General features: G+C 41.1%; 1 protein-coding gene across 4 annotated transcripts in view; it reads right to left on the reverse strand.

Moving 5' to 3' along the window:
* The window catches only part of ACTR8 (actin related protein 8), a 21,637-nt gene that overhangs the window by 2,995 nt on the left and 2,620 nt on the right, over positions 1 to 16,022 (reverse strand). The window contains exons 2-14 of one of the 4 annotated variants that reach the window (XR_009402369.1): positions 13,925 to 14,095; positions 12,379 to 12,489; positions 11,431 to 11,535; positions 11,027 to 11,200; positions 8,680 to 8,773; positions 8,333 to 8,465; positions 6,511 to 6,664; positions 5,714 to 5,809; positions 4,889 to 5,029; positions 3,701 to 3,965; positions 2,809 to 2,972; positions 1,800 to 1,985; positions 133 to 234 (exon numbers count right to left, since the gene is read on the reverse strand). Coding sequence is in view for 3 of the 4 variants with exons in the window: in XM_059389965.1 (XP_059245948.1) it covers positions 1,842 to 1,985; positions 2,809 to 2,972; positions 3,701 to 3,965; positions 4,889 to 5,029; positions 5,714 to 5,809; positions 6,511 to 6,664; positions 8,333 to 8,465; positions 8,680 to 8,773; positions 11,027 to 11,200; positions 11,431 to 11,535; positions 12,379 to 12,489; positions 13,925 to 14,095 (1,752 nt within the window). In the remaining variant the exon portion in view is untranslated. Of the gene's footprint in view, positions 1 to 132; positions 235 to 433; positions 1,986 to 2,808; positions 2,973 to 3,700; positions 3,966 to 4,888; positions 5,030 to 5,713; positions 5,810 to 6,510; positions 6,665 to 8,332; positions 8,466 to 8,679; positions 8,774 to 11,026; positions 11,201 to 11,430; positions 11,536 to 12,378; positions 12,490 to 13,924; positions 14,096 to 16,022 lie in introns of those variants that run through there. The other 3 variants (XM_059389965.1, XM_059389967.1, XM_059389966.1) reach the window with 3 other exon arrangements.

Here is a 16,022-nt window from a genome sequence, read left to right on the forward strand (position 1 = left end):
CCCTAGAATGTGGATCAGCTTCCTTGGATACCTGTCAGTATGTATTTGTAAAGGGTTAAAACTATCCTTAAAGAACCAGGTCTTATGGATAAAATAAAAACCAAAATAAGGAAGCACAGAGTGAAAACTCACCATGTCCAACTTCAGAAGTAGACACTTAGTAATGGCTGAGGCAGTATGTTTAATGTGGTTAAGATCGTTTACTTGCATGACCAGTTTTCACATTTATAAGCGCTGGTAACAGAAAGACAAGGCTTATGTCAAAACTTGGACCAGAAACCAACTTCTTCTGAATCAACACCTACCAGTTATAAGAACAATAGGTTATACTATGTTTTTAAAAAAAAAAAAAACCAAACCCCACAAAAATACATTTTGCTTTTGGAACTAGGGAGCCATGAATAAATTGTGTACAAACAGCCCAGAAACAAAATCAATATTGTATAAATTTATTTAGTTAAGCTAAAAAAATAAAGAGCATACAATCTTCAGATTGAAGGCACATATCTTCCATAGTACCCACAAGGTAAAATCCTTTTGTTATTGGGATGGACTCTTCTTCATTCCTCGCCTACTGATCACGTACACGGGAAACTCATCGTTATGCTAATGCACCAGGACCAGCGTTTCTCCAAGCCCTGAGACTTCTAGCCATCCTGTTCTTTCTATATTCCACTCTTACCTCCATCTCTTTTCCAGCCCTACTTTTGTCAACCTCCCTGCCCCTCTGCCACTCCCATTCCACTCCCGTTATCTCCAGTATCTCCAGTTTGGGATGTGCAGATGGTGGATGCAGATGCCCAGCAGGGAGTGGCAGGCATCAGGCATCCCCCCTGTGCTCCCAGCTCTCTGAGCCCATGGGCTGTGCTCACTGACAGCTTCTGTCTCCAGGCAAAGGTGTTTCTTCCGCTGACCAGGGGCTCTGAAAGCTTCATCAGGGCCGGGACCACAGGGGCTAACAGCTGTCTGTACTTAGATTTTGCTTCAGATTGTTTGCAGATGAAGGTCAAATGAGCTTACTGAGCACAAAGAGTTCCAGAACTTTTCTCTTGGTTCTTCAGGAAAAGGAAAATTAGGGGCTTGATGACTAAGTTGGTAAGCAGCAGCCACCTTATTTATTAGATAAGATACGGACGGCAGTCACCTTATTTACCTGCACAAGTGAACAATTACATCTGAATTGTTTCTATTTGGCTTTAGGAAGGAAATGGGTTTTCCTTTTCAGTTTTTGTTCTGTTTTGGTCAGATACGGACTGTCTTCTTTCCCCAAGCCCGCCCTGAAGCATGTCGAATAACAAAGTCAGCCAGCTCAGCCTTAAGTCTTTGCCTCTGGAAATCCAGAGCTCAACTGGTCACCGTCTTTTTTATAATCTAACAAAAAAAGAAAAAAAGGACCTTTTCTCTCCCCATTTAGAATTCTAAGAGCACACATGAGTCAAAACAATGAGTGCCTGCTGTTAACACACGAGGAAAATGGCACGGCCAGACAGCGAGTCACACACCCACCCTTTGTGGCTGTGTAAGACTGTCTGATGACACTGAGGTCAACCTAAACCAAGGCGTGCCAAAACATTTCGCATCATCAGGGAGCTCCTGTGACCCTGAGAAAGGGGCAGGAGAATTTACCACTGAAAACTAAGTTCATATTTATTGGTAAATGTCCTGGCTACAAAAGAAGATTAAAATTTCACACCAATATCCTATTGTCAACGTAAGTTAAAATTCATTTATTTTCCATGAAACATAAGCATCTAAGTCAATAAATTAAAATATATATATTCTTTAAGAGTCTTTTATACCAGGAAGCCTGCTTTTGGTCTTCTGTGACTTCCTACCCATTTTTACCAGACGAAAGCAGCTCGCTCTCGTAACATGCGGACACCAAAGCGCTGCCACTCTCTCTGGTAGATCCACAGTTCCTGTGTGGTGTCCAAACAAGCCAGCACAGCCCCTCCTTTCCACGCGATCAGCCGGGGATCCATGTCCTAGGGAAGTGAAGAAGATATTTCAGCAAAAGTATATAAGACATATACTTAATCATTTCCTTGAATTTGGGGGCTAAAAAACCCCTGCTGAGTCAATTCCTCAAAAGCCGGATTTTTCAACCTGCATTAAAGACTCATCCATAGAGGACCAATGAACTACAGACAACTTTCTGTTCTAACTGATAAGAGAACTTCAGTGTTTATTACTGAAGATGCTACTATTCACTGTTATTCCACAAACAGGCGCCCATATGCAGGAACATACATAAGGAAATCATTATTCTTAAGTTAGAATGGAATAAATATATCCCAATACCCCTTCCTCAGGATTAAAATTAAATAAGAACATCCCCAGGAACTGTTCGTGGGATATAATGAAATACAGACAACAGTCTCTAAATTCCAGGGTCTGTGTTTCTTTCCGAGATAGTTCAAGCCAGAAGGATCTGTAAATATGCCAGGACCAGCAACAAATCCTTGATATGAAAGCAAAAACTGGAGTTGTTCTGGCTGACAGGAGACCAGCCAGTCTTCTTGCCCCTACCCAGTCCTTTTCCAAAGGCATGGCTTTTGGAAGTCAGTCATGCGAGTCTGAAGAGCACAGGAGGAACACCCAGGACTCCAGACCCCTAGCCCAAAGCTCCTTGCACCAAATCTGTGACCTACTGAAATTTTTTCACTTGCCCAAACCTTTAATTAAGAGCTGCCCAGAAGCAAGCTCATGGCTCCCAAGATTTTATCTGTCCACATACAACATTATAATTAGAAAGAATCAGTCCTGGTTTCATGTACATATAATTCAACTGCACCATGAACAACAGACCTTGGGCCTTGTGATCACATCCACATTCTCAATAATTCGCCTGAATGAAGGTGGCATTTTGTTGAGAATTCTGTGTTGCAGAAATTCTTGAGCTTTATGAAACATCAAACCACCTCCCACCACGAGGATGGAACTGTACATCTTCTTTTTGGTATCATCAGATGCTGAAAAGACAATGATATTCTTTCAACTCTTTTTCAACATATCCACCACCACCCTGGGCCAAGTCACCACCATCTTTTGCTTGTTTAAGAGCCTCCTCAAAGATCTCTCTCCAACCCATCCTCAGAAATGCAGACAGAAGAATCTGGCAAAACACCAACGTGAACAAGTACCATACCACACACCCTGCTACTTGCAGGATTAGGACCAAAATCTCCACAGGGACCTGCAACGTCCAATGTGGCACGTATACATGGCTTCTCTAGCTCCATCCTGGCCCCAGCCCCCCAGCCACACTGCCTCCACACAGGCCTCTTCCTCTGCCCGGAATGCCATCCTGTCTGTGACAGGCTAACCCCCATTCACCTCATAGATCTCTCAAGTGGCTCTTCCCCAAGGAAGGCTTCCCTGGCAAGCCTCCCACCTTCCACACTTCTTTCTCCTAATAAAAATCCCTTACTAAATCCTATCAGAAGCTCTGAAAGTCAGTATCCTTTAGTTCGACTTTGCAGTCCCTGCTACAGTTGTAATTTCCAATTTGTGCGGCAATTTAACTTCTTCGGTCTCCTCTAGTAGGCTATATGCCCAACAAGGCCAGGAACCAATTCCTAATACCAGACAATGCGAGCACAAAGCAGGAGCCCCACAGTTTTTCAATGCACATGCAATGCTGCACAACCACACTCTAGCTTGGCCTCCTTCACCCAACCAGCTTCCAAACCATGCTTACAACAGCAGTCGATGCTGTGAAGAATGGCTTTATCCAGGCCCAGGGCTTTCCCTTCAAAGAGCGAGATGGCAGTCTTCCTGGACATCAGTGCTGTGAGAGCCTCCTCAGACTCATTGCCAGCCATCAGACAGTCTCCCTGGGAGGATCCCAAATCCACTTCCTGGGCATGGAGTCTTTCTGGAAGATCGGAAGACTGGCCACGAAGATCCCCCTCAAATCCAATGGGTTTGGATGCAGACTTTCGGTCAGCAGTAGCTTTGGCAGACTTTAAATCAAGCAAAAGGACAATCAAGTGGATGGTAGGACTGTAACATAACAGTGTGGATGTTTCCCAGCTAGACACCACCCCTCCCTGGAGCACTATTTACACCACCGTAAAACAAAGGTGCATCACTGTGGTGCAAGGGAATGCATGTCAGTTCATAGCCAACCACCCAGACCCACTCCCCGCTCGCCTGGTACTGAAACGTGGTGTGCAAAAGAGGAGGATGTGCTGACAATTCCAAAGTAGTCAATAACAGTCAGGGAAAGTTTCACGACCTTACTATCACCCGTTGGATTTTAAAATTGATACGTCAGCGTACATGGGCATTTCCCCCTTGAACAGAATTTTTAAGTGGAGTATTTCAGTAGGATTCTTGCGCCTGTAGCTACTGTGGAACCCTCATTTTCAGACCTTATCTAACCACCTCATGCTCAGGGACAAGGACTAGAAAAGGTTTAGAGCTCTCCTCTCTCCATCATGAGCTGCTGTTTCATTGGCAGGGAAGAGCTTTTTGTGCCCCTGTATCAGACATCCTATTATTGGGACCATTAGCTCTGGACAAAAGTATTCAGCTTTGTGCCTAGACCACATACTGTTTAAGTTATAATTTTTAAAATAGGTGAGATTTTACTGAGAACATGCCCTACTGAATAAAAACGAAATAATGTATACACCAAAAAGTATCTTCATTAAACTAACTTTTAAATGTATGAACTGGTATTCTGAAAATTGAATTAACGTCTGCTGAAGGAAGAAATCTGTCATCTGGATTTTAAATTTGGACTTCATTTCATATACAGTTCTAAAAACAGTATCAGCTTTAGCATGCAGTCATATTGCAGTGACTGCCAATGATCCATTAATGACAGGCAAACTGCTGCAGCGGCAAGACTGTCCCCTCTCACGCTGGAGTCACTGCAGACCTGTTCCTGCTTGCTCTGTGTGGCTAGCAGGTAATGCTCATCATGAGGATCCTCAGGGTCTCCCTGGGATCTGTGCTGCAAAGTTGTCATTTTCTGTCCTACAATTCCAAAAGTTGCAGGGTAAAACAAAGCCATTGGAGCCTGTGCAAGGAAGGAAAAAAAATGATCAACCAAGGACACTGTCTTCTGAAAAAACTGATCCATTAAATTCTGTTCTTCCCAAAACAAAACTGGCAGATCAGATCCTAGAAGGCGGACTAAATAAGCATTTGTTTTTGGGAGTAGCATTATTTCCTCATTGCACAAGAGGCCAGAAAAGTTACAGAAATCATCCAACTGAGTGAGTGATATGACACCAGAGAGAAATGTCAAAGCAAATGTAATGCAAGTGCTGGGATGCCTGGGTGGCTCAGATGTCTGCCTTCTGCTCAGGTCATAACTCAGGGGTCCCAGGAGCGAGCCCCACATGTGGCTCCCTGAGTAGGAAGTCTGCTTCTCCCTCTCCCTGCTCCTTCTCTCTCAATAAATAAAATTTTTTAAAAAATGTAATGCAAGTGCACAATAAGCTACTTTATAATTTCTTAGAACACTACTCCTCTCTCTAAATAATAACTAATCATATAGTGGCTAATTAAAAAGACGATCCTCGGAACTATTCTAATCTGTATTCTACTGTTGGCTTAAAAGCTGGTTTAGTGAACAGTCTAAGCCAGTCGGCCCTCTGACTCTGACCTCATGAGGTTTCAGACAAGTACACTTTCTCTCAGTCTCACTGAACCTGGATGGCTTTCTTTCTGTCCATGAAAATATACAGCCATATATTACCTGGAGTTTTTCATCTCCTAATCGAAACTGGTAAAGTAGGGCAGGGGAATCTGGATGGCGAATCTGAAACTCATGATCCTGAAGTCCAGAGATGTCCTGATTCCAGGAAAAGATGCTGTCAGTGAAAAGTGCATATAAACTCCTCAAGTGACAGTTAAGCCTCTCCACCATCTGAATTACCTACATCAAGGCTGCCCTGCAATTTTCTGCCCCCCCCCCCCCCCCGCAATAAAACAAGAGTCCAAAAGGATCCTGCTTCCCTTTCAACGTTTCTGAAATTTCTACCATCTTCAACAAGGACCCAAATCAGTAAGTCAATTCCCTCAGTAACTGGGAAATGATACCCAGTCTTAGGTTTCTCAAAATTTTGTTATTTAGAATTAGATTGCTTGAAAAGTATCAGGGAAAAGAAAAGACCTGAAATAGCATAAGAAGGTAGGAGTACACATATGGCAATGGTAACATGTTGATGACTGTTCACAACACTAAGAAATTGCTTCAACTGATGCCATTCTTTTAAATGTCCATACCTATACATTCATTACACCTGACATCTTCTAAAGAGAGACAAACTTGCTAAAATACTTTTTCTTTGAAAAGCCAACTGTATTTTCCAGAACCTGAGACAACCTAACAGCGCTGACCTTACCAAAACACTCTCACTCCTTAAGAACTTCAAGTCCCTCTCAACTTAAGTTAAAAGGTTATCATAATACTATTACATTTTTAATTGCCTTTGAAATATCTTAAAATTTTCCCAGAAAAAAAATAACCAGCACTTTTGATTTTGCTCTCACCTGATCTAAATGACAGAAAGTTTCTTTAAGGTGCTGCAGAAGAAGACAATCCATTTTGTTTGTTAGCTGGCATTCTCGATAAGGGAATCCGGCTCGCTGCATCAGCCAGTAGAAACACCTCGACACGTCAGACCCCCCATAGGCCAGACAGAGTCTAGAGTTAGAAGAAAAGGCAGGTGGGTAATCTGTTGGTCAAGAAGGTACGAAGGGCATTTCAAAAACTCAACCCAGCACAGTGAAACATGACAAGTCTCAAAAGATGTTTACAGTAGGAATAAAAATGAAAGGACAGGGGGCGCCTGAGTGGCTCACTGGGTTGAGCCTCTGCCTTTGGCTTGGGTCATGATCTCAGGGTCCTGGGATGGAGCCCCACATCAGGTTCTCTGCTCAGCAGGGAGCCTGCTTCCCCCTCTCCCTCTACCTGCCTCTCTACCTACTTATGATCTGTCAAACAAATAAAATCTTTAAAAAAAAAAAAAAAAAGAAAGAAAGAAAGGACAGGATGGATGGATGGGAAGTAGAAATGGAACTCTAGCAAGCGACCAGTGGTGGGCATTTAGCAGCAGTCATGCTATTTGCAAAAAAGTTTCCAAGAAACAGAATACTCACAACTAAATGCAACTCATTTCTAAGACACTCTATTTACTGTATGAGAGTTGTCTGCCTGTCCATACTCACCAGTATATCAAGTTGACAGGAGAAAACTTTAAAGAGTATACTACCCACTAACTGAATGCGTCTATGTTTTGGGAAACACCCTGTCATATTATTTTAGAGGTGGGAGACCCAGGCGCAGTGTTTTCTCCATATTCTGAGAACCAACAGCCTTAAGTAACACATAAGCAATGGATGAGCCAAATGAATGTATGCTGGATTTTATTTTATTTTATTTTTTTTTAAAGATTTTATTTATTTATTTGACAGAGAGAAATCACAAGTAGTCGGAGAGGCAGGCAGAGAGAGAGAGAGAGGAGGAAGCAGGCTCCCTGCTGAGCAGAGAGCCCGATGCGGGACTCGATCCCAGGACCCTGAGATCATGACCTGAGCCGAAGGCAGCGGCTTAACCCACTGAGCCACCCAGGCGCCCCTGTATGCTGGATTTTAAAATGCATCATAATCTGGGGTGCGAGGCAACAGATCAACCTTTCTTATGGACTGCTTAGCTCCTCTTTTAAATGTTTCTATACCCTGCATCTCGAACTATCAACGTGAGGGATAGGAAGAACTCAGAATCCTGAAGAAGCCTTCCTGGGAGCACAAAATTACTGCAGAGATCTTGTGCACTGCCTGGGTGTGCTCACCTGTGCTGGGCTTGTCGCAGGAAGGAGAAGCAGCAAACCTGCTCCTGAGAGTTATTTTATTACCTCTTGTATCAGTGATGACATCACAAAGGGACTTGACCAGAAAGCTACTAATCACTCACCGAATAACTACAACAAAAGCAAATACTCACAATGCTAGAAAGAGAATTCAGAATTGAAAACCTCTTTTCCCCGACATGACCTGCCTAAATGAAGCTTTGCTATGAGCAAACTGGTATGTCTACAGCAGACCACAGCAAGACAAAGAGCTGCTTCCGTGGGAAAGCACACAATGCAAGCCAGGATTTTCAGGAGCTGCTGATATGAACTCACAGTGGAGAGGAAGGATAAAATCAGTGGTTTATAGCCTTTCTAGAATTTGCACTTCCACAATATGGGTATACTATGCAAACTTTGAATATATAATTCCTTATAAAAATTTTTTTAGCTTCTGATGCTTTATAGCAGAATAGGCTGCGAGGGGAGAAGGAGCAGAGAACGCAACTTTCTAAGGTTCTTACCGAGTATTCCGATGCGAGACCCCATCCTCCACACAGCACACACTTGTCTTCTGGTCTCCAACATCTACGATACATGTGCTGCTTAAGCCACTTCCGAAGGTGGCACAGACAGACTCCTGATGGACCACAATCCCTGAAACACAAAGGCAGAGGAACAATCAGCTAGGGAGCAGTAAAGAGCTGAGGACGAATCATCAGTTAAATTCTGGGAACTCCTGGGCAATTATCTAAGCAAGGCTGAGACACTCAGAATAAGCATTTCAATACAGCACTGACTTAAATTAATGTCAGTAAAAAGAAAAACAAATCTCATTTCAAGCAGCTTTCTCTGGAATATCCAGACTTACCTGAAAAACCCATCTTCATTAGGATCATATTCACTAATTCTTTCACGTGCTGTTTATTATAGATATCAGGAATTAGCAAGATACATCTATAATACTTAAAAAGAAGAAGAACAACAAAAAAAGTTAATATTAAAATCTGGCCAAAATAAATGTCATTATACTTGTCTTCAGAGAGAATTCTCTCTAAAGGATGGCAGCAATGGTTAGAGGCCCAGAACAAAAGCTCAAACCTCTCTGCTATCTTATAGGTTTAACAAAAAAATAGAAAAATTTGAAATTGTGTGGGTTTTTCCCCCCTTTAAATTATTAAAAACTTGTGAAATGGTATCATAATCCCAGATTTCAAGATATACTACAAAGCTAGAATAATCAAAACAGTATGGTAAAGGCACAAAAATACACAGATCAATGGAACACAACAGAGCCCCAAAACAGATCCACACTTAAGCGATAAATTGATCTCCAACAAAGGCAGCAAGAATATGCAATGGCATATTATTGAAGACAGTGTCTTCAATAAATGATGCTGGGAAAACTGGACAGCTACATGAAAAAGAATGAAATTGGACCACTTTCTCACACCATGACAAAAATAAACTCAAAATGGGTTAAACACGTAAATGTGAGACCTGAATCCATAAACTCCTAGAAGAAAACATAGGCAAGTTCTTTGACAACAGCCCCAATTTTTCTAGAGATGTCTCCCGAGGCAAGGAAACGAAAGCAAAAATAAACTAGTAGGACTACACCAAAATAAAAAGTTTGCACAGAGAAGGAAACCATCAACAAAATAAAAAGGCAACCTACTTAGCTGGAGAAGGTATCTACAAATGATATTTGATAAGAGATTAATATATTGTCAAAATATATAAAGAATTTACGTAACTCAACCAGAAAAACAAATAATCCAATTATACAGGCAGAGGATCTGAATAGACATTTTCCCAAAGAACATAGGCAGATGGCCAACAGACACGGAGAGATGCTCAACATCACTCATTAACAGGGAAATGCAAGTCAAAACCACAATGAGCTATCACCTCGCACCTGTCAGAATGATTACTACCAAACAGACAAGAAATAGTAAGTGTTGGGAAGGATGTGGAGAAAAAGTGGGAAGGTAAATTGGTATAGCTACTATGGAAAACAGAATGGAGAGTCCTAAACAATTAAAAATAGAAATAATACATGACCCAATAATTCCACTACTGGCTATTACCCAAAGAAAATTAAAACAGTAATTTAAAAGAATACATATACAGCCATGTTCACTGCAGCAGTGTTTACAACAGCCCAGATATGGAAGAAATCTCAGTGTACGTCAATAGATTAATGGGTATAGAAGATGCGGTATGGGATGCCTGGGTGGCTCAATGGGTTAAAGCCTCTGCCTTCAGCTCAGATCATGATCTCAGGGTCCTGGGATTGAGCCCCGCATCGGGCTCTCTGCTGAACAGGGAGCCTGCTTCCCCCCTCTCGCTGCCTGTCTCTGTCGAATAAATAAATAAAATCTTTAAAAAAAAAAGAAAAAAGATGTGGTACGTATATACAATGGAATATTACTCAACCATAAAAAGTAGTAAGATCTTGCCATTTGCAACAACTTGGGTGGACCTCATGCTAAGTGAAATTGGTCAGAGAAAAACAATTACCACACGAATTCACTTATATGCGGAATCTAAAAAAAAAAAAAAAACAAAAAAAAAACAAAAACCAAAAAAGCAGAAACAGACCCATAAATACAGAGAATAAACTGGGGGCTGTCAAAGTGGAGAGAGGGAGGGAGATGGGCAAAATGGGTGAAAGGGAGTGGGAGGTAACAGCCAGTTATGGAATGAATAAGCCATGGGGATGAAAGATACCTCAGCACAAGGAGTACAGTCAATAGTACTGTAATAGCACTGTGTGGTGACAGACGGTACCTACACTTGGGGCGACAACATTATGTACAAGGTTGTCCAATCACTGTGTTGGACACCTAAAACTGATAAAACCTTGTGTCTCATCTATATTTCAACCAAAAAAGAAAAAAACAAAACAAAACCCAAAAAACCTTATGAAATTAAAAATAAGACAACAAATGTGAACTGAAAAAGGTCTAAAGAGAAGATACAAACATGAGCAAGGCTTCTGGTTGCAGAGCAGTAGATAGGCCACAACAACAAAAAAAAAACCAAAATGAGAAAAAGAGAAATCAGCAGAGATGAAGTCAGTGAAGAAGGAAAGCTATCCTCAACACCTTAGGATGAGAATGCTTCAAGGACACTAGATTACAATCAACTCACTAATGTGTACTTTTACTGATCAAGACTCTTAAAGTCAGTTCAGGTAACTGAATTTAGCTCACCTTTAAATCTTTCAGCGGGATTTCCAAGTATTTTTGGATTGCATGAGACCATATTACTTCAATATCTGCCAGAACAGCAGTAAGGGAGCCCCCAGGTCCTGGGTGAATATTTAACTGACCTCTTCTGATAGGCCAGTGAATATTGTAACAGTCCAATGGATTAACATACAAGGCCTAGAAAAGATGGGGAGATGAATACATTGTTAAAACTTCTCTTGGGCGCTTTCTGGATCCACATTAAAAAAATCTAGGGCCAGAGTTATGATTAACATTTGCTGACTATTCCAAATGTTGAGAGTGGAGTATCTAACATCACAGGAGCCAGTGTGAGTATCTGGGCCTGCAAGAAAGATTATGAACTCTAGGAAACAACTAGAACTGGACGGCACTGCAAATGTGCCTACCTCTTCTCCCACCAAAAACTCCGGATGATGAGATGTGTTTGTCCACTTATTTCCAGAACAGTGATCTAAAATTGCAGGTCGCATCTGCTTGTTGTAGGAGCGTGCCTGAAACAACAAATCATCTGAATTTATGTAAGAAAAAGGGGGAGGGGAAGAGAAATGTAGTATGAATCCTCTTTTCTCCGCTCTCATAGACCAGATACAGTAGCAAAACGAAATCACAAATCCTAAATATTTGGCAAAATAATAACTATTCACAAAAAGATTCTTTTGGCCTTTCCCAAAATTGTGATTTTTTTTTTCCCCTGTGGTTTTAATACCTAGGCTGTGATTCATAGCCAGTCCAAAATTAATACTGCACTCTGTTTAAAGCTGAATATACATTTATGTATCATACCAACTCATGTCCATTTCTTTTTTTTTTTTTTTTTAAGATTTTATTTATTTATTTGACAGATAGAGATCACAAGTAGGCAGAGAGGCAGGCAGAGAGAGAGGAGGAAGCAGGCTCCCTGTTGATCAGAGAGCCCGATGCAGGGCTCGATCCCAGGACCCTGGGATCATGACCTGAGCCGAAGGCAGAGGCTTTAACCCATTGAGCCACCCAGGCACCCCCTCATGTCCATTTCTAATAGTATTTTTTATCATATTAAAATGGCACATGTAGTAAGAATATTGCTTCCCACCAAGATCCTGGAATTACACACTTAAGACTCTCAAGTACACTCTAAATTTTTATCAACTTGCCAAAGAAACACCATCTTTTAAATTATTCATCTTGCCCAAGCATTTGTGACACTGATTTGGTTATTATACAGGTGGTTATGAATGGTTTTCTTCCTTTTTTAAAGAAATCTCATCTTTAGTTTGCATAATGAAATCATGGATAGCACTTATAGACAGAACAGCAGTGACAGAATGAATCTGAAGAAAGAGTGAAGACTGCACCTGTTCAGGGGACACGGGAATCCGTCTTGTACCATTTGACATCTTTTTAGACCATATTGCTTGATCCACCATTTTAAGGCCATTTTGTCTTTGCTCATTACTTTCTGGTTTCTGGGGAGAAAAGTGAAAGATGAGTGGCACAAAGGATTTAGTGAAAAAAGAACGCAATGTGGCAAACTACTGACTTAATCCATCAAGAGGAAATGCCCGCTCATAAACAAATAGCTGCATTTCCTTAATTTCTGCCATATGTATCAATCTTTAGGATTCAAAGTAATCTTTTTATTATTTATAAATAAAAAATCAGAAAGGAACCCTTACCATAAACCAACTATTTGCAAAAATCTATAACCTTAAGTGAAGTGTGAGTGAAAAAACTGTTCATGGCACTAAGCACTGGGTAGCTACTTAGTATTTACAGAGTATTTTAGAGACTTTTCCAAACATTTCCATAATTCTCATATAATTTTGTAACAATGTTTTATTCACTCAGGTTATTTTGTTTATTCAGCAGGTATTCAAGTCCCTGTAAAGAATACATCTATAAATATCTCCATGGAAAAGTTACTGCTTTCTATCAACTTTTACTCCTGAGATTTATGTCCTATTGTAGAAGTGTAAGATCCAAAGATAGAAATGGATTTAGACTCTTACACCCTCAAGTTACACTTAAGCTTAGAAATGGACTTAGGTAGTCTTGCTAAAAAAAGTGGAACCTTAAAGCTTACTAACAGAAGTACAGAAACTTCAAGTTCCTAAAACTATCTTTCATTTAAAACTTAAATGTGGATTACAATGCAATATGCATATTTTCACATCTACCATGAAAAATGTTTCTGATAATTACTATCTGCAACGTAGGATAAAGTAAATGCTAACTGCAAGGATATATACAGTCTTGCCTTTATATTCTAATTTGATCTAAAACTGGAGAAGGTAATTATAACAATTCAGTTTGCTTATGGATTGAAAATACAAACTCAATATAAACTCTAAGTATCTGAAAGAGAAAAATATGTCTGTTAAGAGACCTTAATGCATCAGTAAGTGAGTGACAATTCTGTACCTTAATTCATACTGATGGGTTAAAATAATTTGATTTGCTTTTGTCATAATTATTTCTCTACAATCTAAAACCACTAGCTCACATGAAAAATGCTACTTGTAACCCTGAATGTTATTATTGTGAAACACATTAAAGCTATGAAGATGTTAATTCAAGTATACACAGCATACTTGAAAGTCTAAGCTCTCCCAGGAAAATCACCTTGGGCTTTCTCTCCAGATCCTCCATTTCTTTTCTTTTTTTTTTCTTTCTTTTTTAAGATTTTATTTATTTGAAAGAGAGAGAGAGAATGAGAGAATGAGAGAGAGAGAGAGAGCATGAGAAGGGGGAGAGTCAGAGGGAGAAGCAGACTTTCTGCTGAACAGGGAGCCTGATGTAGGACTCCTGATCCTGGGACTCCAGGATCATGACTTGAGCCAAAGGCAGTTGCTTAACCAACTGAGCCACCCAAGTGCTCCAGATCCTCCATTTCTGACTTACATTTAGTCCTTCCCTTAGGAGCCAGCTGTCCTTATATAATGGCTGCCCTTGTTGTTTGTGCCTTCGTGCGATGACATGAGGAATGCTGGCAGGAAGTGTGTCTGTGGCTCGACCAATCCTTAAGGTTGTTGAACCTGGATGTATGACAACAATGAAGTTGCTCTGGATTTGCTGCGAATATAAAACACGGGAGTGTGACCTTAGTAAATAACATACAGGTAACAGGCTAGACTAAGAAGTGAGTCTCCTGTAAAGACTATCAGACTCAGGTATTAAAATAATTCAGTAGCTCTCTGAGAGGCAACCAATTATTGCTCTCTGCAGAATGCAAACTCTTTTCCAGTATCTGTGCTCCCAGGATCTGACTCACAGTACACAGGTCAACATCTGTTCAAATGAACAAAACGATAAATATCCAATATAAGTTAACTTACAATTACTGAGCATTTCTGTGCCAGTACTGGGGGTACAATGGTGACCAAGACAAAATCCCAACCACCAGAGACCTTTTAGTCTACTAGGGGAAACAGACAAGGAGTGAGCGTAGCGAATACTATGACTAGCAAAATACTAGTTATATCTGAATCACCTAAAGATGCTTGTAGATTAAAAAAAAAAAAAAAATGCTAGACTCTAAGCATACACTACAAATTTTGATTCAGAATTTTCAGAGAGGGAGCCTAGATATCTGCAACTTTCAAAAGTTCCTGAGGTGATCATCATGATCCCTCAGGTTTAACAACCACTGATCAAACAGGTTAGGGAAGAAATTCACATAAGCACAGAATTATTATTTTGTAATGCTGGAAAGTAGGCTTTATACTTCAACTACTTCTGAGTGAAAGCATAAACCACATTTTGGTCGTTGTTTTGTTTTTGTTTTTGTTTTTTTATTTGACAGAAATCATAAGCAGGGAGAGAGGCAGGCAGAGAGAGACGGGGAGGGAGGCCCCCCACCGAGCAGAGAGCCCAACTCGGGGCTCGATCCCAGGACTCCCAGACCACGACCCGAGCCAAAGGCAGAAGCTCCAACCCACTAAGCCACCCAGGTGCCCCAGTCGTTGCTTTTAAAACACTTTACCCCTTATTAGTTCTGTGCTATTCACCTAATCTGGCAAAAGTTTGAGGTTAAAATGCCAGAGTTCACTATTCTGTCCTCAAGGGTCTGAAAACTTTGCTGCATTTCACAATCCACTCTTGGGAAGTGGTGAAGAAATGACAAAGTCGCATATGTCAGGACGTGGAGTGATTCCTGTGGGATTTACTTTTAGATGGTAATTGTTTCAGATATGTAATTTGCAAAGGGGGCAGAACATAATCTGAATCAGTTGGGGGACTCAGAGTTTCAGTGGAGAGCAGGGAAAGAATCCCCGACAATCCCTGTGACAATAGGATCCCTCTTGGAGAACCACCACTCCTGCACGACTTCTTAGCCTGCACTACTCTTCTTCCATGTCTCCATTTACAACATTTCCTAGCTTGCCCATAAGATAAAGTCCAGAACATGTTGAAATCAAGATCTGGTCTACTTCTCTAGCCTTACTTGAGAACCACCTCCTTTCTGGTCTCTTTAACCTTCTTTTTTTTTTTTTTTTAAAGATTTTATTTATTTGACAGACAGAGATCACAAGTAGGCAGAGGCAGGCAGAGAGAGAGGAAGAAGCAGGCTCCCCACCAAGCAGAGAGCCCGATGCGGGGTTCCATCCCAGGACCCTGGGATCATGACCTGAGCTGAAGGCAGAGGCTTTAACCCACTGAGCCATCCAGGTGCCCCTCTTTAACCTTCTTCGTCTTTTTTTTTTTTTTTTTAAGATTTTATTTATAAATTTGACAGACAGAGATCACAAGTAGGCAGAGGCAGGCAGAGAGAGAGGAAGAAGCAGGCTCCCCACCAAGCAGAGAGCCCGATGCGGGGTTCCATCCCAGGACCCTGAGATCATGACCCGAGCCGAAGGCAGCGGCTTAACCCACTGAGCCACCCAGGCGCCCCCCTCTTTAACCTTCTTTTTTTTAAAGATTTTATTTATTTATTTGACAGAGATCACAAGTAGGCAGAGAGGCAGGCAGAGAGAGAGAGAGAGAAAGAGGGAAGCAGGCT

This window comes from Mustela nigripes, chromosome 2 (genome assembly GCF_022355385.1).
Source record: "Mustela nigripes isolate SB6536 chromosome 2, MUSNIG.SB6536, whole genome shotgun sequence".
Lineage (NCBI taxonomy): Eukaryota > Metazoa > Chordata > Mammalia > Carnivora > Mustelidae > Mustela > Mustela nigripes.